The sequence below is a fragment of the Apteryx mantelli genome, chromosome 8 (genome assembly GCF_036417845.1).
Source record: "Apteryx mantelli isolate bAptMan1 chromosome 8, bAptMan1.hap1, whole genome shotgun sequence".
Classification (NCBI taxonomy): Eukaryota; Metazoa; Chordata; class Aves; order Apterygiformes; family Apterygidae; genus Apteryx; species Apteryx mantelli.
The window spans coordinates 10,702,057-10,724,264 of NC_089985.1; the positions used below are offsets into that span (position 1 = coordinate 10,702,057).

The following is a 22,208-nucleotide window of genomic DNA, read 5'->3' on the forward strand; positions in this document are numbered from 1 at the left end:
TGGCTAGGAAAAAGGTTCCTTTAGGTTGTTGATGGCATGTTATTTTTCCTTCGTGTCAGTGAAGTACATAGAAGATTGAGATGGCTTTATGGCTTGCTTGGAAGCTGGTGAAATCTCTGCATGTGTGTTGGTTGCTCTTTGCTTCTTTTGCGGTGAGTTTGGTTGACTGTGCATCCGGATGAGACTTTTTCAGCTCGAGTCTGGATTTTCTTGCCTGAGTCCGTCTCTGGTCAGTGTATCCAGAGCAAGAGCACAAAGACCTTTCTGTTATTAGACTGAGGGCAAATGCCTCTCAAGTTAGAGTGAAGTGCTCAGTAATTTTTTTAACAATAGTTTTTCTTGGTTTAAAATATCTAACTTGAATATTGCATATACTTTAATACTCCTCCCTATGTGGGAAGAAATCTCTGTCCTTTAAAACCTGAGGGGAGGAGGAAGGGGGGAAGGAAAAGAATTGTCTAGTGAGCATTGTTTGTTCTTATTTTCTCTATGCACACGCATACCATTTCTGTACCTCAGTCCATATATTCCTGTATTGCTTTAGATAACATTCATCACTTTTAAGCATGCTTCCTAGCTCACTTTGGATCCAAACATGTGTCTAAACTTGGTTTTTAAGTCCAGCACTGTGTCATCTTTAAAAAAATAAATAAATGAACAAATGATTCAACAACAGCTATTTAAATAATAAAAGGGTTAAGGTGGGTCAGAGTTTATAGAAAACGTGGTCTCTAAAGCAACCTATAAACTCGTGGTGTATTGGAATTAAAGAAGGGAGCAGAGGGAAGGGCTATCTCACAACCTGGTTGCTTCCCAACTTCTCTCAATCAGTGGTAAATATGCTGGGTAACCATGTCTAGTCCCTTTTTAGAGTCATAGGATAATTTAGATTGGAAGGGACCTCTGGAAGTCTCTGGTCCTCCCCCCTCTTTGAAGCAGGGCCAGCTTAGATCAGGTTGCTTGGGACCTTTCTGGTCAGGTTTTGAAAGTCTCCGTGGATGGAGATCCCGCAGCCGCCTGGGCAGCCTGTCCTGATGTTTGACTAGCCTCATTGTCAACAGTTCTTTTTTTTTGTGAAGGCTTTATTGTCAGAACAAGATTTGAACTTCTGATGTCTATTGAAAGACTATGAATCCATTTTCATCTAGTTTGAAAAATATCTGAAGCAACATTTGTATCAGAAGATACTGTTTAGCCTGGAGAAGAGAAGGCTCGGGGGAAATCTTATCGATGTGTATAAATACCTGATGGGAGGGAGTAAAGAAGATGGAGCCAGACTCTTCTCAGTGGTGCTCAGTGACAGGGCAAGAGGCAGTGGGCACAAATTGCAATACAAGAAATCGTGTTTAAACATAAGAAGAAGCTTCTTTACTGTGAGGGTGACTGAGCACAGGAAGAGGTTGCCCAGAGAGGTTGTGTAGTCTCCATCCTTGGAGATATTCAAAACCCAACTGGAAACGGTCCTGAGCAACCTACTCTAGGTGACACTGCTTGAGCCGGGGAGGTTGGACCAGATGGTCTCCAGAGGTCCCTGCCAACCCCAGCTATTTTGTGGTTCTAAGAAGTGTCCTCCATCACTTCAGTGATTTGTTTTCTGGATGGTACTTCGGAAAAAAAGGTTTTGTTCTAGTTACGTGTGAAGCTATCACAAGAATATTCTGTTATGTCAAGTTCTGACATTTTGATGATGAACTGTGGTCCATATGGTTCCAGGAGCATTTCTGTACTCTGAGAAGATTCAGAAGTCCTAGCAATTCTCATCTTCATTCATTCTCCATTTTCTTCGTTTTCATCTATAAGTAATTGCCCTAGCCTTTAGATGAGTATATGTGCTGCGCCTTTAGATGTATATATGTATTGTGGTAGTCTAACAACTGCAAGCCATATATCAGAAGCATTTACTGACTATCTGTATTGCTTATTTTATACCTCTCCTTTTTTCTGTGTTTGCCTTCATTTTTGTGCTTTTTTTTTTTTAATGTCGATCCTACCTTTAAAGAACATTTTAATGTTTCTCGAATTCTTCTCTAATACTTACTAGCCCTCCTCCTCTTCAAAGCGAAAACCTTGCAGAATATTTCCCATTTCCCCTGGCACTTTATTAGGGTTTTAAGACTCTGGCAAAGAGATTCAGGAAGCAGGCTGCCTTTCTTGGAGGTGAAGCAGCAAAAACTAGATGGTATTTCTGCCCCATGTAACTGGTATCGTGCTTCCCTGTCTGTCTAGCCACCTGTTTGCCCAGGAGCATAATGCACCCTCCTGCCTTTTGCAGAGGGACAAGGCTTCTGGCTTTGTAGGTTTGTTCTGAACAGTCCATTTATATGCTGTTGTATGCTGTTATATATGCTGTTTGTATGCCAACTTCTGATCTATTTAAAAGAGCAAACTGCATCTAAAAGTCAAGTTGCTTAAGAGTACAAATGAGTTCAACCCAAAACTACTCCAGCAAAATCAAGAATAACTGAAACAGCAGTACACTGCAGCTGCTTTTAGCCCTCCAACCTGCAACGTAGGTGTCAGTGTTTGGAAAAACAAAAGCACGAGTTCTCTTAATACCCATTTCCTAAATGTCTACAATAGATCTCTGTCAAATAAAGATGACCTCGCAAAAAAACATTTTTAAAGCCATTATAGGCACTCTTATGGCCTTCCCTTGAGGCTGTTTGCAGGCCACTGATCTGAGGCTTCCACGAGGCAGCCAAGTCCTCTTACCTGCACCGGAGAGCTGGGAAAGCCTCAGTGTCAGTCAAAGGAAGAAACATCCCTCCTTATCATCATTAGATCTGCAAAAATCCCCAAGTTTAGCAGGATATCTTAAGTGTGCTATACCTTTTCTACTCACTGCTTGAGGTTTCTAGCAGAAGGCATCTTAAGACAGGGGACAGCTTAACCTTCTTCCACGCTGATGAAGAATTATGCTGAGACTTTCAAAATAAGTTGCATTTACAGCTTTTTAAGTTTGCCTCTCTGAAAAGCTATTTAAAAACTGTCTTCTCAAGAGGACAGTGACTTGCAGCATGTTCTGTGCAGTTTTTCCTTCAAACACCAGGCAGTGGTACTCACGCAGAACAAGGCAGCTGTGATTTGTAATACAGCTAATGGGCCTTTGTTTCGCCTTTGGAATTTTGATTCATAACTGCATAATGTCCTTTAAGTGAATATTTCCTTGCGGAGACGTCTTTAAGTCATCTCTGCAGTGGTGAAGATTTATTTTAAGGGATGGACATGTAAGGCTCGGGAAATTTGCCTTCCTACCTCCTGTATGTGCACTGGAGGAAAAGGTATATTGTAGTTAAACTTACTGTTGTGTGAGAAGTATAATCTCAGGAACTATAAACACGGTCTGCCTTAGAACTAACCATTGCATGGACCAATGTGTCAAATGGGCTTGTTCAATTTATCTCCCACCGATGGGAATAAAGTGGATTCTGCTGATGCCGACATTGCGCAGCGGACGGCATAAGAAGCTTATGTGCAGAGATAAGAGCTCTCGTGCTTTGTCCCTTTTCTTCCCTGTTTCCCCCAATATTTTTGTCGGTGGTAACATTAGTCTCCATCTAGGATCGGTTGCATTGTCATTTGACAGTTTCCAAGCACATCAGTGAGGATTGACAGAGGACAGAAGGGCATGAAAGATCGGCAAATTGAGATGGGGGAGCGTGTAAGCATGTTCTCTCACATATAGACAGATGTGTGTTGTTTATAGATGTTGCATATATAGAAAAAGTCATATTTTTAATAATGAATATTATTGGACTGAGCAAATAGAGAGGCAGACGGACCTGGCTAGAAGTAGGCATCGTGACGCACGGGTGGGCGAGAAACCAGCTTTTCCCTTCCCACGCATGCTATGTCCTGGCAGCATCTCGGGCTCGGCGCATCCCGTTCCCTGCTGCTGCACGCCGAGCCCCCCCGTAGCACTGCGACAGCGTACTGTGCTCCCCTCTTTGCTCTTCCGCCGGAGACCAGGGTGAATATGAGACTGTCAAAACCTCCAAACCTTCTGAAGGGTTGGGAGGTATTGCTAAACCGCTCTTCAGGCTCATATCGCTCTCATCAACCTTGCTTTTCTGGCATAATTTTGTTAGCGATTTCCTTATTGCAAACAGTATATGATTCATCCGTGCACGTTGGCTATTAAAAAAAGTCAAGAAGGAAGCAAAGAGACAAGTGCAAACAAGACAGGAACGCCAGCACATAATGTCTGAGGTAAATACAATGATTTTGGTAGGAACCCTGCGTGAACATGATGGAAAGAGCGATGCTTATGGACTGGCTGCCGCGGTTCGTTTCTCGTCGCGAGGATAATTGGATCTGCAGCACTACCGTCTGCCGCGCTGCTCTTCGCGAGCGCTGCTAAATGCGAGAGCAGCCCGCGCGGCCGGCCAAAGTGAAGGTCAGAGCCTGGCGAGAGCTCGCGCCTGCCCAGCCTCATCTTCTATGCGGTCAGCAAGACGGTGGCTCCTCCGGAGCTCTGCTCCGCTACGGTCCTGCTGCCAGCTTAGGACCAGTTTGATCTTTTCTGGCCGTGTGACCCGAGAGCCTGCAAGTACACGTTTTTAATTCTGCAACAGTGCTAATGCAGAGATGGTGTCGTTGATTTACGTTAAATGTGGGGCATCTCGGCATCCCCTGTGAAAAATCCGGCTGTGCTCAAACCTGTCCTCCCTCCTGTCAGAGGAACGTTTTCCCTCTGCTTTTCCCACCATAATATGTGTGTGTTTAAATCCCCTTGCACTTTTTCCCTCTGCCTATGATGCGATGGCTTAGGTTGGCTGGCTTTTGTTTCAAGGGTTGTATGCTGGAAGGAAGAAGTGGGTGATCAGCTGTGTGCAGGGTGCTCGCTGAGTTCTCATCCCTATCTTTACTCTGGGATAATAATAATAATAATACTGTGCATAGGATCTCTAACCTTCACGTTATCTTTCTGCCACGGCAGATTTGTTCATTACGTCAAATTCTCTAGAGCTCAGTCGAGCGACGGGTATTTCCACAGTGCGTGACGCTGTGTGAACTTCAACAGCAGGAACATTTTTCTCCTGTTTAGTGTAAACCTGACTTTGTTTTATCTAATTTCCCTGCAATGAATGTAGGGGAGCTGTTACTGTATATAGCTTTAAACACCTGATCGCATTCCAGTCTGCCCTTGGTTTCGTAGTTAAATGCGTATTGGCTCATTCGTTCTGTTCTTCACCTCTAAATCGTGGCTTAGCCAAGTTATGCGCGGTTTAATTAATGCACCCTGTGCAACCCAGGCCTTCTGGCCCTGTTATCACTCTTCCTGCTCGTTTTGTTTTTCAACTCCCCCTTCAGTTGACTCGCACAGCCCTGCTGGAGAAGTTTGCAGGAATGCGCGTTATCCGTTTCTAATTGCTCACAACCCTTGGTTATTTGTCTGTCCTTGCTGGCCCTCGCTTCACCTCCTGATTTAATACAGCCGGGTGCAATTAATGTGCTGTTTAACTTTTCTTCCAGATCATTAACGCAGAGGTTAAACAGAACCAGTCATGCCGCTGTCGCCCACCGCATCCCACTGGACGCCTCCTCCTGTCGCGATACGTTATCATTTGTCATAATTCCCCTATTTAGCTCTTCCTGCAGGCAGCTCTCGGTTTGGGCCACCAGCTTTGACAAAGCTCGCTCCAATTAATTTTCCTAATAGGAAGGTATCGGGCTGGCGAAGGCGCGGGGCCGTCGCTCCATCTCTGCGTGCCCTGCTCGTCCCGTAGACCGATTCTGCCCTTCGCTCGGACGCCCCCGGAGGCTCGGGTGACCCGTCTCTCCCAGCACTTATGGCTTATTGCCCTTGTTTTGTTATTCTTTAGACAGGCTTCTGGTTGCCCTCCCTTCAGCACGGACGCTGGCTTCTACGGGCGGCCGCCGGAGCATCGGCCGGCGTGCCCGGCCGGCGCTGAGCGGGGCTCTGCACGGCTGCCGCGGCTCTCCCCGGCGATCGGGCAGCTCTTGCTTCTTCATGAATTTTTAAGTACAGTTCCCAGTGCCTGGGAAATTTGATCCCTGTAGTCCTTTTGCGTGCATATCTTGCAGAGTCCATGCAATCTTCTGGTACCTTTTATTAGTAGTTATATTATCAATGTATGCCTGTGACTGTGTAATCTCCATTTCTTTCCTTTTCTTGTTACCATCCTTAAACTCGTTCATCCTGTTCCTCATCCTTCCTGTGGCAGGAGCCAGTTTTTTGTTGGAAAGTGGAATTGCTCATCCAGCCAGATCTGCAGGGCTGTCCCATCGGGGGAGAAATACCTTCCTGATCCTCGCTGCTGATCAGCTTGTGTCCCGAAGCACGGTGGTTGCTCACTCCTGTTATTTTTAAACCTGACTAATGCAGCTACATATGTTATTCTTCCTTATATAAACATGTAATCCCTTTCTAATCTTGCCGAAAAATTTGTCTGCATGGTATCTTGTGGCAGTGAATTCTACCAGCTGATTTACAGATAGCGTTAAAAAAGACCTCCTGATAAGCGTTTAAATTTGCTGCCCGTGACGTTAAATTGCCCCGTGGCCCTGTTACGTAACGGGGCGAGCGGGAGCTTAGCTAAGCTCCATTCTACTTGTTCTACACATCTCTAATCCCTTCTAGCTTTTATTTCGAAACTAAATAATCGGTCTTCAAAATATGACTTTTGTAAATCCTCCTCCTCTCTGCCTCTAATCAGTTTTTCCATCCTGGATTTTGGTTTTGTTCGGGTTTTCTTGCTGAGAAGAGAAGGTCGGCAGAAAGTGGTGCATTAGTGGGAAAGTAATGGTAGATTTCCATGATGCCCCTCTATTTTTGCTGTGCTTTATCCTTTATTTATACATCCAAGCGTGTTTTTATTGGTCTCGGCCCGTGCACAGGTTTTTGGGATGAGCCGATGGTGGAATTTTGGACTGTCATCCTCGTTGTCTTCTTCTTTACGTTGCCCCCACATAGGTAGTGGGTCCCGTCAACTTTTCTATTCCACGAATGGCTGAGAGCCTTTTCAAAGGTCGTTATTGCTAATATTTTAATAATAGGCGTTATGGGGCTGAAGCAAACATCCCCCCCTCCCCGCGAGTTGTATTCTTTTCCTTTGCTGTTCTGCAGGGGGTAATAAACTTCCCCGCATTTACTACTAATCCTGGACTATCCTGCTATTTGTGGCTTTCCATTTTATGGTCTGGCTGTCTTCCCCCACTGCTTTGCTCACCGTAGCTTTACAACATTATTAGCACATGAGAGCGTTTTCACTTGGCTACGATCTTTGGGGTTTTTTTTTCTTGGTAGCTGCTTGCGAGCAACCGAAGAAATAAAATTCTCCTCATCCTGAGAGCGAGCTGCAGCTGGGAGCGAACCCTGTCCTTGCGCGTAGTCGCTCGAGAGCTGTCTTTGCAACCCCTCCAGTCCTTACACTCGGAGGGGAAAAGTCTCCTCACTCTGAAAATTAAGTCGTTTCCACCTGCTGCTGTTAATGATGCGTTAGTGCTCCTCACCAAGGACCGTAACCGTTGGAGAGACTTTGCAAAGACGACGTGTTTGTCCCCAGAAGTGCCCGGGAGAGGCAGCGGTGCTGCAAGGCGCAGCTCTGGCCTCCGCCGGACCGTCGCTGTCGCCCGTTTTACCCTGCCCGTTCTGCTTTGAGGCGTCTGCTAACAACGGCGCGTTTTATCCATGGATAATTCATGTTTCTGTTGTATATAGTTTTATTGGTCCGTGGCTGAATTAACCTTTGGCTTTTGAAGCAGCAGAGAGAAGCGTTATTCATTATGCATGGGCTGTTTTCTCCAAAGCGGAGGCGCAGCGCGTCTGCGGGGAGCCGTGGTCGGAGGGTTGGGTAGTCGGAGCTGCTGTTGTCCTTGACTTTGTTGGAGAGTTCACGTGCTGCTTTACTGAGATTAAGGACAGACAGACAGCTGTCGTCCTCGGCGCAGAGCAACTATCTCCCAAAGCCAAGGCTGATAATAACAGCAACCACCCCTTAATTTAATATACGGAGGGATCTCTGCCTTCTCTGCGCAGCTATGGAGCAAAGTTACAAAATCCTGCTGAATTTATTGCTTCTGGCGCCATTTCTTTTTGACAAAGTGGCCGATCAGGTGCTTGATTTCCGAATACGATAATGGAATTCTCAGTTTAATTTGAATTATTTTAGATGTTGCATCGCCGGGGTTTCTCACCCGTGTGTTTGATGCCTCGGCTGAGGTGGCGAACCTGCACCTGGCCGAGTGCGCTCGCTCTCGCGCCCCCCTCTCCGTGCCTCTCCTTCCCGTCCCGGCGCCCTCAGACCGATGGTCCCGAGGGGGATTCGATTCGTACCGAGTCTTGTCCCGTTAGATGTGGGCTGTCAGACATGTGTCGGGAGGGATTTGGGCACGGTTCTTCTGCAGCTGGTCTCTCCTTGGTCTCCTTTTAAAACACCCCATTTGCACAGCACTGATCTTTCAAAAAGATCATTCCAGCTGATTTATCCTACCCAATATTTTGTGCGTTGTTATTAAAAAGATATTTTCATCATTTCTGACAGTTGGGGTGTAGCTTTACTTGTTTTTTGTCTAGGGGTGCTTTTTTTTAGGGAATAAAATGCCCACTGTTTCAAAAATGTTTCCTGATGGTTCTTAAACCTCAGACGCTTCATCATTACATTGAGGTATAAGAGGCAAACAGCAGTGTATTTTGTGTTGAAATAAGTTTTTAAGAGAAAGATGTGGACAATAAGAAAAGAAATAAGGGTTTTTTTGTCTTTTTAGTGGTACAAGCTACAATTATTAGCATTGTCAGGGATTTCTTCTATACAGAAAGAAAAGTAAAAACTGGTGGGGGGGAGTTCAGCTTGATGGTAACTGTTGCAGATATAAGCTTATTTTTCCTCATTTCTTCCTTTTATGCCTGCATTCAGCATTTAAAAGGATTTCCTCTGGCAAATGGAAGTCCGCAAGCTCCGCTCAGTCCTGGCACGTGTGAATTTTTCGTGCTGGTCCCAGGTTGTCCATCTGTAAGCGCTGGCCCTGCATAAGGTGCCAGCAACGTGCAGGGAGCAAATGTTACAAATTTCTACGTGTTTTGAGGCTCCCCAATAAGCACACTGCTTGCTTTAATAATTTTTAGCCTCAAATATGTTCTTAACCTAAGACTTCTTTGGTATAATTGACTCTGGATAGCCTCCTTCAACCCAAGGCAGATTATTTGGTTTATTAAAGAGTATGTTTCATCCAATTAAACCAGGAAAATCTTTCTGTGAGGTTAAAACAATGCTGATTTAAAATTGTGTGCTCCCACAAAAATGAATATTCATGGTACCTGTCCGAGTGGTATTTGGAATGACTCAATACAAATGTCTTTGGATCCCATGATGAACTGGGTCAGCTTTGTCTTATTTGCCCTTAAGGGAAAAAAAACATTTTATTTCGTGTTTGCAATTTGAGCAGCCTGAGAGGTACTGGAACGACGCCAAAGTCCACCCGGTCTGAATCCCTGCAGTTGGTTTTGTTACCTTTTATGCTGAGAGGTCAGAATATATGAAAGTGCCTTTGAAAGTGCTTCACATCCTCTACTTGAATTCCAGCAATGGCCCCAGGAGAAGCCCAAGAGCATCTATTGATTACAGGGTCTTTTTTTTTTTTTTTTTTTTTTCTAAAGGCACTTTTTCAATAACAGGGCCAAAAAAGTGCAGGAACATGGTTAGAGCCCGAGTGACATACAGATAAAAATACTTCTTCCCTTTTGACAGCAGCTTCTCCCCCAGCACACTACATAGCTTCATTTTTTGCAGCATCTTGTATCATGCGTTTTCTTTCCCATTTGATTTTCGATATCGGGAGAGCACAGCAGCTCTCAGCCCGCTGCAGAAAACGGGTTCCCTCGTCCTTCAGCCGGCGCAGCACCGGCCCCGGGGCTGCCCCACGGCGTCTCTGTGCTGGCCGCGCACAGGCGCTCCTCAAGCCCTGGTGCATGTGAGCAGGTCGTTTCCCAAAGTATTTGGGAGAAGATGAGCCGTGCGTGCTGTAAAGATCCTACAGCCGGCTGCAGGTATGGACGGGCTTTTGCTAATATTCAGCCCTCCAAAGCTGCATGGGGGAGAGGAGCCCGGCCATCCTGCTGGGTTGGCAGAAGAGCTCCTGAGTACGTGCTTGAGGCACTGAGGCTTTGGTGAGCAAATGAATGCACTTAGCCTTGGAAAGATACAGGCAGATAGATTTATTTATTTATTTAATATTTGGCAGCTGAGCAGGACTCACTTTGTCCTTCATCTGAAGAAGCAGAGGGAGATGAGCGCGAGGAGAGCGAGCCCAGCCTGACCCGTAAATCGGCGCGGAGGACAAGGGCGAGCGTGCAGCTTCAGGAAGGATTAGGCCGGGGGGGTGAAGCGTGTGGAAGAAGAGGGAAAACTAAATATAAAGGGACTAAGAACAACAGAATGAGGAAAGGTGGAGGGGGTTGAAGAAGGGTGTGCTTATTTAAGGGTTTTTTTTTTTTTTTTTAAGGAAGACTTGAGGGTATGTGAAGGTAAAGGCAAAAACAAAATTGGAAAATAGGTTGAGAGATTGCTTGATTCTGACCAAATGCTGGCTCTGCTGTTTCTAAGCGACTGTTTCCTCCAGCATTTAACCTGGCATCTGTTGATGAGAAAAGGGCAATAGCCCTTTCTTTTGAGCATTGTAGATAAGTCTCACTTTCCAGTGAAGGGGTGAAGGAGATCCAAGATTTTTCAGACTAAAAGAGTACAGCCAAAGCAGTCTTTTGGTGTGATGGCCTAATTCTTGCAAGTTTATTAAATGAACGAGTCGGGTGCTACCGTCTGGCTGAGTCACCTGGAGCCCGTAAAACGCTTTTGCTTTGTCAGTGGTCTGCGCGGGAAGGACAGGAGACCTTGTCCGTCTCCGGCGTGCTCAGCGCTGTGCTGCAGGAGTCAGCTGTGGGCAACATCTGCCACCTGTCCCAGGGCCGCTACAGGAGCGTTGCCTTGCTCCTGGGCTCAGGGTTAGCTGTCCTCCGTTTCTGTCCTAGCAAACCGTGCTGGTGGGATAGAGGACGGGCTGTCACTGTCGCTAGACCTTTACTCTGAAGCAAGGTTGTGGATGTGCTGATTCAGTCTGCAACAGAAGAGCACTTGTTTTGAGCAAATTTAACAACCAGCCTATAATATTCTTAACCAACAGGGCTTCCCTTGCCGGGACGGGACAGCTCTCCGGCCAGCAGCGCACAGGGTGCAGCAGCTCTGTGCAGCTGTTCTGCGAAGAGGGGGAACTGATTCAGCCGGTCGAATGTTGCTTAATCCTATTGGATTAAGGAGCTCTGTATTTGGTTTGATCGTGCCAAAGAATGTGTGTGCATGTGTGCCTGCAAGCCCTGGAAATATTTTGTTACAGTATGGTTTAAAATGCGTGTCATGTTCAAAGTGATGTACGGGGTTATGGGGTAGACTCCAACAACGCCGGTTTGGAAATATTTGTTGTGATTTCCCCACGCATAGACATGCACGCAACCCTTGGTGTATCAGCGGCCAGATGTTCTCGCGTTAGGCTACTGGTAATGTAGCTGGAGCTCCTGGTGGTCTCTACAAGGAGATACCGATGCGGAGAGGGTGAGGGCTTGTTCAGCCTGGGAAAGAGGAGGCGCAGGGGCTGGTACAAAGCAGCCTTCAGCTATTCAGAGGGGAGCTGCAGAGATGAGGAGCCAAACTTTTCTCTGTAGTGGCAGATGCTCTAATAAGAGGCAACGGCTGCAAATTGCTGCTTGGGAGGTTTAGGTCGAACACGCGGAAAACTTTTTCCCTGGAAGGATAATGCAGCACTGGATTGAGTTGCCCAGAAAGGGGGTGAAATCTCCATCCCTGGAGGTTTTCAAGTCTTGGCCAGACAAAGTCATAGCTGGGCTGATCTGGTGTTGGCAGTAGACATGTCTGGAGCAGGAGAGAGGCTCGGTGACCCCCAAGGGTTCCTTCCAACGAGCATGTCTTTGGCCTAGCTGTTGTTCGTTTTTCCATATCTTTTTTTTTTTCTATAATGGTTTCTAGCAGGTGAAAACTTTGCTGATGAGGTAACAGTTGTAGTTTAGAAGAGAGATTAGCTGAAGATGTAATACGTTTAGATCACAGCTAGATTTTGAGTTGAGTTTTGCTTCAAAACCAGGACTAGTATCTGAGGTCAGTAATACTGAAATCTTTAGAGATTTTCAACTCTGGCTAGTGAGAATTTTGAAATTACCAATTTTTATAAGACTTGCTTGTTGTATCTAAATCAAAAAGGAGAACCTGAGCGCCGCTGTGGGTGCAATGGAAACACATAATAAAAGGCATCTTCCAGTCTTAATCTGACCAAGAATTAAAAATGTGGTGTGTGAAGGGGAGTTAGGGTCAAATACTGAGACCTAAGACTACTGCTTACTAACTAATGGAGGGGGGGTGGTTTGTTTTATTTTTTAGTCTTTTGTGTAGTAATGAGAGTTCATTGAAGTTCACCCGTAACATGAGTAGAGCCACTTATTGCAATTTGAAGCTGTCACATAATGGAATTGTCATTAATGATATGGTCCTGCCCTTCTTTCTGCTCCAAGGAATCCCAATACAGAGTATCCCCTCGTCGTGGTCTGTGGGAATTGCTGAGTTTGGAGTCAGTGACACTGCGCTGATTGATTTGTTACTGGCATAAGAGTTTCCCTGTTTCACTGCTGTGACTTCTCATTTTAGGGCTTCTTCAGTAAACGCCTGAAAGGCTCCATCAAGAGGACAAAGAGTCAGTCGAAGCTGGACAGGAATACAAGTTTCCGTCTCCCATCTCTCCGCAATACCGATGACAGGTAAGGGTCGGTGCATCTCCCCAAATAATCTCTTCTCATACACAGGCCCTTGGCAGAATCCACTGACAGCATGAGTATTGCTGACAGAGTAAGAATCAGGAATGGATTTTATTGTTAAACTGGCAGATGGATGGTTTTTGGACTGACTGGTGTGTTAGAAGTTGTTTTTCTTACTTAGTATACGATGTAGCACTGACATAAGACTGAAACCTTTTACTACTCTTAACAATTGACAAAAAAGTCAGGTTAAGCATCTGCACTCAAATACCTTTTTCTTCTTCAGCATCTCTTCAAATAAACTACAGGCCTTAAATTTCGTGATAGAAAACCATTGGATTGGGTGGCTTTAGTGAAATTTGCCTGCAAGCGGTTATCCATAGATCAGTGCAGTGAGCCGGTGTAAGGGACTGTGCTGGTGCAAGCAGGTGAGTGTAACCAGCCCTGGCAAACCCCGAAGATGTGCAGTGCAGCTCAGGTACGTGAAGGGTCCTCGCTAATGTCGGTAGATTGTATAGTTGCTGCGGGATGGAGCCCTACAATGAACAGAGAATCTGTGTTTCAGAAAACTAGAAGACTCGGTAAATAACTTAGTTCTATCCATCTTAGAGCTCCATTTGGTAAATTCTTGCTTGTTTCTCTTTTGCTGGAAATTCAGGCTGGAAATGGATTGTATATGAGGCAGGTAAAAGCTGCTTTTTCCTAACTATTTGTAAAGTGTCTTAATTGTCTTCATTAAACCTTACTGTGCGTTTTCTTCCACAGTAGCTCAGCAGGAGTATCAGACTGAGTGAAAAATAGGTTGCCCTGTACTTAAGAGCTCTCTGGCTTTACGCTGTTTAGTGCATTTTCGCTTCTCCCTTGGCTGAGCTGAATTCATTAGTTGAGCGTGTCATGCTGTGCTCTTTCAATCAATGGTGCTATCTTCTCCATCTAAAAGGCAGCACCATAAAATCATGGAGATAGCACGGCTTCAGATGCTAAAGGTCTTGTTAACTTCAGGAGTTAGAGAGCAGACTGTTACCGCTCACTGGTTGTGACTAACAGTGTGGCTGGTGTTGATCCTTTAGTCACGGCAATGTCATACAGTCTGTTTTGAGTAAAGTTTTGTTATTAATCCCTATTTTCAGAAAGCTGTACCTTAGCTATAAAAAAAACAACTCAGTGAGCACAACCATAGTAAATAAGGTCACCAAGTGGTAAAGCACCTATTACTTTTAGGGAGAGTTGTTACCAGCTTCCCTTGAAGTTCTGTGATGCAAAAAGCTCTTTGCCATGGATAATGTAAAGAACAAATGTGCTTCCCTAACTTGGTACTCTTGGTAAACATGGACTGATGACACATCCTCCTGCAATGGAAATATTGTTTAGGAAGGTCAGTAAGTAACAGTTATAATTAATACCTATTACTTTGGTTTGATGCATGATATTATACACAGCAAAGCCCCCTCCTCTATTCAAAAACGGATCTTCCTCTACCCCCTGCCAACATGGGCATGAATTGTCAGCTAGACCTGAATGACACATGGATTTTCTCCGATTGTGTGCAAAGCATAAAATTCAGTCCACGTGGCAGTGGCATGAAGCGTTACTGCTCTGTTCCACCAGTCCTCTAAGTCTCCTAGGCACGGATTTAAAAACAAGGATCCAGGTGGCAAATGAACGGAGAAGCTGCAGTGGCAGGGCCCAACACAGAGGTTTGGGAAAGAGTGGCCTGGAAAGCTGATGGTGCGGAGGATGTTGGATAAAGACAAGCTGGCGGCTGCTCTTTGCATCACGGCCTGTCGCTCTCCTCTTTGGGCCTCCTATGCCAGCCTTGCAGCAGGGCCTCTTGTGCTTGTAGAGCTGGAGACAGAGCAGTGGTTTTCTTTAACCCATTTGCACATAAATACGCCGTGGCTTGACACCTTGCTGCTAATTGAACAAAGCGTTTCTGATAACCAGTCCATGTGATCCTCCTCCTTTCAGACGTGTGTCTGCTGAAGCAAGCAGAGGGCACACAGTATTGAAAAGGGAGATCCTCTGAGAGTAACAAAGCAATAAAAAGCTGAGATGAACTTTCTTTGGAGAGAAATCTTTGTGCAAGTGAGCAGCGCTGTTCAAAAGCACGAGTCTCGTGCCAAGCTCGGTTGATGTGTTTGTGAAGCCTCGTGCTACAGGATTGTGAGGGTCAAGAACGCTGATCGGTTCTTTTTGGATGAAGGAAAGTGTCACAGCCCTGCTTGACCCCGTAGGTACCTTCTGTTGGAAAGACCGAAGGTTTGACGGAGTTCTGCTTGCATTAGTCGGCCATGCAGGCAGTGCGCCAGTTGAAGATAGCAATGTTGAAAGTTTATAGTTATGTCTGTCTACTACTTTTCTAATGATACTTTATAAATAAAACCATAAAGGAAACTCGGTTCCACTGTAAAGTGAAACTTGAAAATAGTTTCTTCTCTCCCCCCACTGCTACCCCCAAAGTGTCACTGTGTATCTCAGGGTGCCTGGAAAATGCAATTGGTGGATAGAATAGCAAGAAAAACGACTCTGAGATCATGTGGGAATGAAGCACTTAAGATGAGGAAGAGATTAGGATACTGGGAGGAGAAGGGCTGGAGGGAAGAGGAGGCTAATCTCATCTGTGTTTTGTATTAAGCTGTTATTTGGGCTTTTTCCAATGGGACAAGTCAGCTACAACTGTTTGGGTGCAAAAGAAGGTAACAAAGCAGCTGCGTCTCTGTAACTATATTGAATTTGTATGAGGGAATGACCATTTTCTCGTCGCCTTCTGCTCTCCCTGCCCCTGTGTGTTTCTGCATCCACGGCAGTCGGAACGTCCCTATGCTGCCCCAGTGAATCAGCCCTTTCTTGTTTTAAGCCAGTAGTGCTAGGTGACATCATGGTGCTGTACAGGTTTCCAGGGCCAGATCGACCGATAACATCTACCTTTTCTTGCTCTGACAAATACGGAGCCCTACCTTCAAAGAAAGTATTATGTAGCTTTATAAATTAAAACCTTGAAAGGCTGAGAAGGAAGCAGAGGCTGCCGTCATGCTGTTTTTCGCATACTATTGAGGTGTTTGGGTCATGTTAAGAAACAGGAGACATTTATAGGTAAATAACTACAAAATTATCAAATAAGGAAGATTGGCTACCCTGTTGCACATCAAGATCTGGGCTACTGTAACACTGCATCTCATTCAGGATGGTGACAGAAGATGGATGCTGTTTGTTCAGAGTTGAGTTACGCTAGAAAGGCTGCAGGAAAGCTGTAGGAAAGAGTGTTGGAGATGAGTTGCAGATGTAACCAGACTTTCTGAAGACTTTCTGAAACTTCATGAGCCCACTGTGGGTCAGCGTCCAAGTGTTCTGTGTGATTCAACAACCTCTCGGTGCGTAATTCCCATCGCTTGTGTTAGTCCAGGTTGTGGCTATCTCCTGAGCAGTCTGTTGTTCTTGAGAACTTGTGTTGTGTGTTCACAAGGCACCAACGTGTGAATGCCGAGACTGTTCTCGGTTGTGACTAAGCCAAGTGTGAGTGAAGCTCTTCAGACACGTGGAGCCAGTACAACACCTCGGTGGGATATCAGCAGCTCTCATCATAAGGATAGCTGGCACCATGTTCCCGCATCGGCTTTCACAGTTTTTCTGGCTTGTCTCCCACTGCATTCTTTGATCTCTCCAACCCCCACATTTCTCTCATACACTTTCTCAGTGTCAATAATATATAAAAGATGCACTTTGATGGTATGAGGGAAAAGGCTCTAGGAAAATTAAATTTGAAAGGAGATCTCAATTTGATATTTTCAGTTTGTGGCTGGGAGTTTGAGAACATTTCCAAGCAGACCCCATAATTCTCACCTTGCTTTTGTTTATGGTGAGGGTGCAAACATGGTTGAGACCAGCTGCATATGGGCTCAGCGACTGCAGTAAAGCTCTATGGACAGCTGGGAGGCTTTTGCCCTGTTGGGATTTACTGCCACGTGGGAATCCTCCTGATTTACTGAAAGTGATTTTATGGCATTATCAGCTGGTCGTAATCCAGTGAAGGATGCTTTCTACACTTGCTTAGGATGGGTCCGCTCAGGTAGCGGGGCAGCTGGTGGCCATGGCCTTGGGATTCATGGTGAAGCGCTATCGCTGCTCGAATGACAGCTTTTTCTACTTTGGGTAAGTGCTCTCTCCTCCCTCCTTGCAGCGCGAAAATAGAACAGATCGCATAAATAATGGAAGCAGATCTCGTCGTGTTTTTCTTATTCAGTTGTTCTAATTTAATCACGGTTTTCAAAAAAAGTGGGTGATTTTTATCCCGCTGGAGACTTAGGGATAAAAATCTGTGTTAGGCAATGCATTATTAAGGCTTGACTCACTCCGAGCTTGTATTCCTTCAGCGTATCTGTTTCTGTCTGCATGCTGGAGTATGGGGAAAGGGGAGGAGTGGTTGGTTTCCAGAGAGGCGTCTCGCTCCTGTTTGATGAGCATATTTCTTTCGGCCAGTTTTTTCGGTCCCCGTGCAGCTGCTCGCTTTCCAGCGAAAGTTGAACAAGATGTCAGCGTTAAGCCGACTGTCGCAGCCCTTCCCCTGGGGGTGGACGGCTCTCTCCTGGCGGCTGGCTCAGCTGACCCCTTTATAAAAACATACTGCTTTGTGGCTGATGCTTTTCTGCAAACCACAGGCTCCTTCGCGTAGCATTCATTGATAAATCGCTTAACGGCAGAATGAAACTTAATAGGTCAAGCATCTCAGCAAAATAAAAGAATTTGCAGTGTTAATAAGGAGAGTCCGGGGTTACCGTCGAGTTAGGAGACTGCTACGGCTGGGAGCTGTAGCAGCATGGCCTGCAGCACCCTGTGAGGTGCGTGTTAGGCAAGCTGGGATCTGTACGGAGCACAGGGACGGGCTTTGGACACGAAACAGCCACGCGTCAAACAACGAGGCTTTGGGTAGGGCCTTGCAATTAAATCCGAGCAGAAGCTCCGGTGAAGGCAAAAGCGGCGTGCTCAGGAAGAGCTGCCGTTCTCCCGGGAGCCGAGCAGGACTTGCATCGAAACTAGTAACCCTGCGTTTCGGATTTTAAAAATAACAACAATGGAACCGGTTGGACTCGTAGAATCGTTGACCAAGTCATAGGACGTTTCGCTAATTGGCAGGTGGACACCAAAGCGGGGTGAGGTGCCTACAAAACGCGCTGGGTGTGAAGGGCCCCTGCGCCGCGGGCACTGCTGCCGGCGCTGGGGTCCGCGTCGGCGGGGCTGGGGCAAGCTCGCTGCCGCAGCGTGCAAGCTGTCACCGGTGCCTCTGCGAGCGGCTAAGTACTGAACTCAGGTTTCTGATCTCGGGGAGTGTCTCTAAGCACGCGGGCGTCGTGCCATGGCTGTTTGAGGCAGGCAGGCGCGCGGTTTGGCGTAAGACCGGTTGAGACATGGCTTTAGTTCGGGGTGCTTGGGCTGAGCGGAGTAAAGCTCTTGCCAGGTGTCTTTGACTTCGCGCTGATTTGTTGGTAAAGGAGAAAGATGATGTGGTTCTGCTGCTTGCTAGTTCGCCGCTTTAATTTTCATCTTTTGGATTATTGATGTCCACAGGCTTGTTTTCCAAGCGATACAGTGCTCTGCCTCGTCAGCTCAGTAATTGAAAGTCTTTTGTGCTTGGTAGGTTGGCTTTTAAATAGGTCAAAATCAGCAGGAGAGCTTCATAACCAGAGCAATTAGGATTTTAACCCTCTATATCGTGTGCCGTACAGTTAGTAGACTGTACTAGGAGGTGGCTAACAGGCTGCTGTGTGCCATGGGCTGCCCCTGAAAGCCGGAGATCTGTGGTTCCCGGCGTCCCCTGCTTACACCTGAGATCTTCCCGTCGTGGAAAATCACCGAGTTGTGGTGTGCAGGGAGGGGGTCAGCCTGGGGTGGGACTGCCAAGGTGGTGGTGGGGAAGGGATCTCGGCAGAAGTGGTCGGGTCCTGCTGCCGGGTCGGTGGTTTGGGGCATTGGCCGGGCTCTGAGATAGGAGGAACCGCTACATCGCTGAAGACCGTTCCTCCAAACCGTGCAAAAAGAGGTGAGAAGTTTAAAGTGCTCCCCGGCATGCTCCTCCTCCACCTGCTTTTCCTGTTGGAAAGAAATGGTGGCAAGCACGACTTTACGGTGCTGTTGATAACTATTTGCTCTTAACTCAAATGTCTTTTGCGGGTTTTCTGTTGTTGTTGTGCACGGTAGATAGAAAAAGCAGCAGGGAAAAAGTTGATCAGCCGAGGCGAGTTGTAATTTAAATCAGGATTTGGGTTGTTAATGGGGCTGTTTAGCAGCAACAGATTTGTGCAAACAGCCCTTCCCCCCGCTCCGCCATGCCTGATCTGCCTGTTTACAGTAATCCGCTTCCCTGGGATTACCTCTCTCTTCTCTGCGACTCTGAGCAATACTCATTTTACCAGGAGCTTCCTACCTAATAGGGGAAAGGCTCTCTTAATCCAGCCCTCTTGCTGGACATTGGAAAATAAGTTAGTGGCTCCGGGTTATTAACTCTGCCTGTGCGCAAAAGGGAAGCCGGCGAGCAATTTTCCTCCATCGTTGCTTACAGCTTCAGAATATCAGATGAGGCTTTAAAGAAGCAGAGAGCGACTGTATTAAAAATGATTGCTGCGTAATTATTGCCTTTATTGATTGGGCTGCTGCTAATTTAGGCACAAGTCAGTGATTCGCTTTACAGATCTATCACTAGATGAAATATGTACCGCGGTAATTAGAAATGCCTGTGCTTGTGTTTGGGCTCACCGGCAGCTTCCCAGCGTTGCTCTGCTGCCTGTGGAAGGGCAAGTGCCCCCTCTAAGCCGCTGGAGTTTCGTGTCGGAAATATGGGAACGTTAAGGGACTGGTGAAATACACGGATATTCCTTCTCCTCTCCTCGCCCCCGGGACTCGGAGCCAACAAAATTATGCTCCAGCTGATGTGCCACAAAAGCAAGTGCTGGAAACAGGCAGGCTGAGGGAAGGAGCAGGGCGGCAGAGCGGGTGCTGCCGAGAGGCGTGCGGCGACGCGGGCAGCACCGGGCGCCGCTTCCGCCCCGCCGGCTGTCGGCAGGCGCCCGCCCGGGACAGCTCGCTCTCTCTCCCCGCTGTCCTTAGCGCTCCGAGTCCGGTGAAACTCGTCGCGTGCGAGAAGAGGGACGTGCCTCTTTGGGCACCACTTGCCGCGCGCGGCTCCTCACGGCCGCCCCGGCGGGCCCAGCCATGGCAACGGGCCCGGGGGACCGGGCGTCCCCGCGCGGGACGGCACCGCCACTCCGCCTGCGCGCTCGCGCCTTTCCTTCTCGCCCTGCCTGCCTGCCTGCCTGCCTGCCTGCCTGCCGCGGCACCTGCCTGAAACCTGCAACCTAAGGCTCAAGGAAGAATTCCTCCCGGATTTTGCGCCTGCCTTCCTCTCCCGACGGGAATTATCGGCTGCCATGTAGCCCGGAGACCGAGGCCGGAAAGGAGGGGCTGCGGCACGTGGCAGCGCTATGCTCTGGGGCTGCACTGCCAGGTGGCTCTACGACTGCTTCACGTAGGTGTGCCGGCTTTGCCTCGCCGGGCGGGCGGCCTCCGCTCCCCCCCGGCGAGCGGGACGCGCTGCCCCCGCCGGGATTTGTGAAGTCGCTCCTTTGCCCTCTTTTAGTTGGTATCTTTTCTTCCTTCTCTTCTCTTCGCGAGCGCTCCCGCTGTCACCAGCAGCGAAGGCCGGGGCTGGCTGCGGGCACTCGGCCGGCTCCCCGGCGTCACCTGCCAAAGCCCTTTGCTGGGGCTGGGCTCGCCGAGAGCCCGGGACAGGGGCCGAAGCCGAGTGACCTCAGCGGCGCTTTCCCGAGCGGAGAAATTAGAGAGGATTTTGCAGAGATGATGTTAAAGTGGTGTGGTGTGGTGTGTTTATTTTAGCCTTGCCCTGCCTTTGCCGCAGCGAGCGCTCAATTATGCATGGCTGAGGTTTTCGCCGGGCGCTCGTACAGCCGTGGGTACAGCCGCCGCTGTGACCTGCTACGGCAAAGCATGCGCCGTGCGGCCGGAGCGTTTGTGCCGCTGGCTTGCGTTTGAAATCAGTGTCTTTGTAATATCCCTCTGATGAAAGATTGCTGCCTGCATTGAGGTCATTTAATATACTAAATGGGAACAAAGTCCTCCCTCAGTGTTTAATATGTCTTATCTTGCCTGGATCTGCCAGAATACCTTCAGCGTTTCATTCTGCACGAAGGAGCAGTGGGCTGAACTCCGCTTGTTGCTCTAGGTGTATCCTTCATGATACCCAAGTTTCTGTTGAGCAGTCTTGGAAGTGCTGAAGACGCCTTCTCCGAATGTTTTTCTTTCCTCTTTCCTAGTAGGATGGCTCAAGGGTATGAGGAATTTGATTTTGCTAGCGTTACAAAATATTAGGATTTTTTGTATAGGACATACTAGGGAAGTATATAAAAACTACTTATGTATTTTTCAAAATTGCAGAGCTGTTAGTTATCTCTGCTTGTCACTCCTCCAGTAAAGTACATTTTTAAAAGATTTTCCATTTGATACTAAGCCTCGATGCTGTGAATCAAATAAAAGAGGAAATACCCTAGGTGAGAAAGCATCATTTCAAAGCGTTGCTTTTCCCTGCGTAACGCGTGTGCAGCTGATGCCTTTGTACTGATGTGCAGCCGTAGTGACGGATGTGCATTCCTGGATCGCCCCGCAGGCGCAGGGACCGGTGCGGGCTCGAATGTCAAAATCTAGTTTACCTGCCAGGTAAATGGCTCCTCTTCTGCCTGGCTGGGGCTCGGTGCTCCTCCTTGTCGATGGTCGTCTGTGGAGGCTTTGAGCGAGTTCCAGCTAGAAGACAAATAAGATGAGTGTGCGCAGCATGTTTGTCTTTAGAAGTAAAAGCATTAGTTATGCCTAAAGTATTATGACTTTATTGCAGAAGCTTATAGGCTTGGTGTCAGTCCTGGGGAAGAAGGGGCACAGGTAAAGATGCCGTCACCTATAGATTGAGCATGCTTTACTGTGCTGTTGACAGCAGAGCTTTCTACTGCATGCAGATGTCGCAGTAAAATTGAATTGGGAGAATACAGAACGTTTTTGAATGCCTTGGGGAGTTGGTTGCAAAATGCTACGGCATGGAGGAGGGAGGGATATTTCTTTGCAAAGTATTTAGGAACAAATGGGGACAAAGAGGAGCCCACGCTAGTAAAGGTGCCGTGGAGCTGGGAGAGGGCTGCTCTGTTGAAGCTGAGGGATGTAGGGGCCGAACTGAAAAAGAGAAGCCGCATGTGTCGGGCTGGGGGGCTAAACGCGAGCGGAGGTGGCATGGGGAGGAAGAAAAGTGGGAAGCATTAAAACTGGAAGGAGCAGCTGAAGAGGAAATTGCAAAACTTTAGTGTAGGTAAATGATTTGAGAGATGTAAAGTGGGAAATGATTTGTATTTGATTTTAGGTTAAAGACTGTCTTAAGAAAAAA

General features: G+C 47.2%; 1 protein-coding gene across 2 annotated transcripts in view; it reads left to right on the forward strand.

The window, feature by feature from the left end:
* The window catches only part of RASAL2 (RAS protein activator like 2), a 121,580-nt gene that overhangs the window by 66,034 nt on the left and 33,338 nt on the right, over window positions 1-22,208 (forward strand). For both annotated transcript variants that reach the window (XM_067300588.1, XM_067300587.1), the window contains one exon: window positions 12,669-12,778. In XM_067300588.1, coding sequence (XP_067156689.1) covers window positions 12,669-12,778 — 110 coding nt within the window. The remainder of the gene's footprint in view (window positions 1-12,668; window positions 12,779-22,208) is intronic.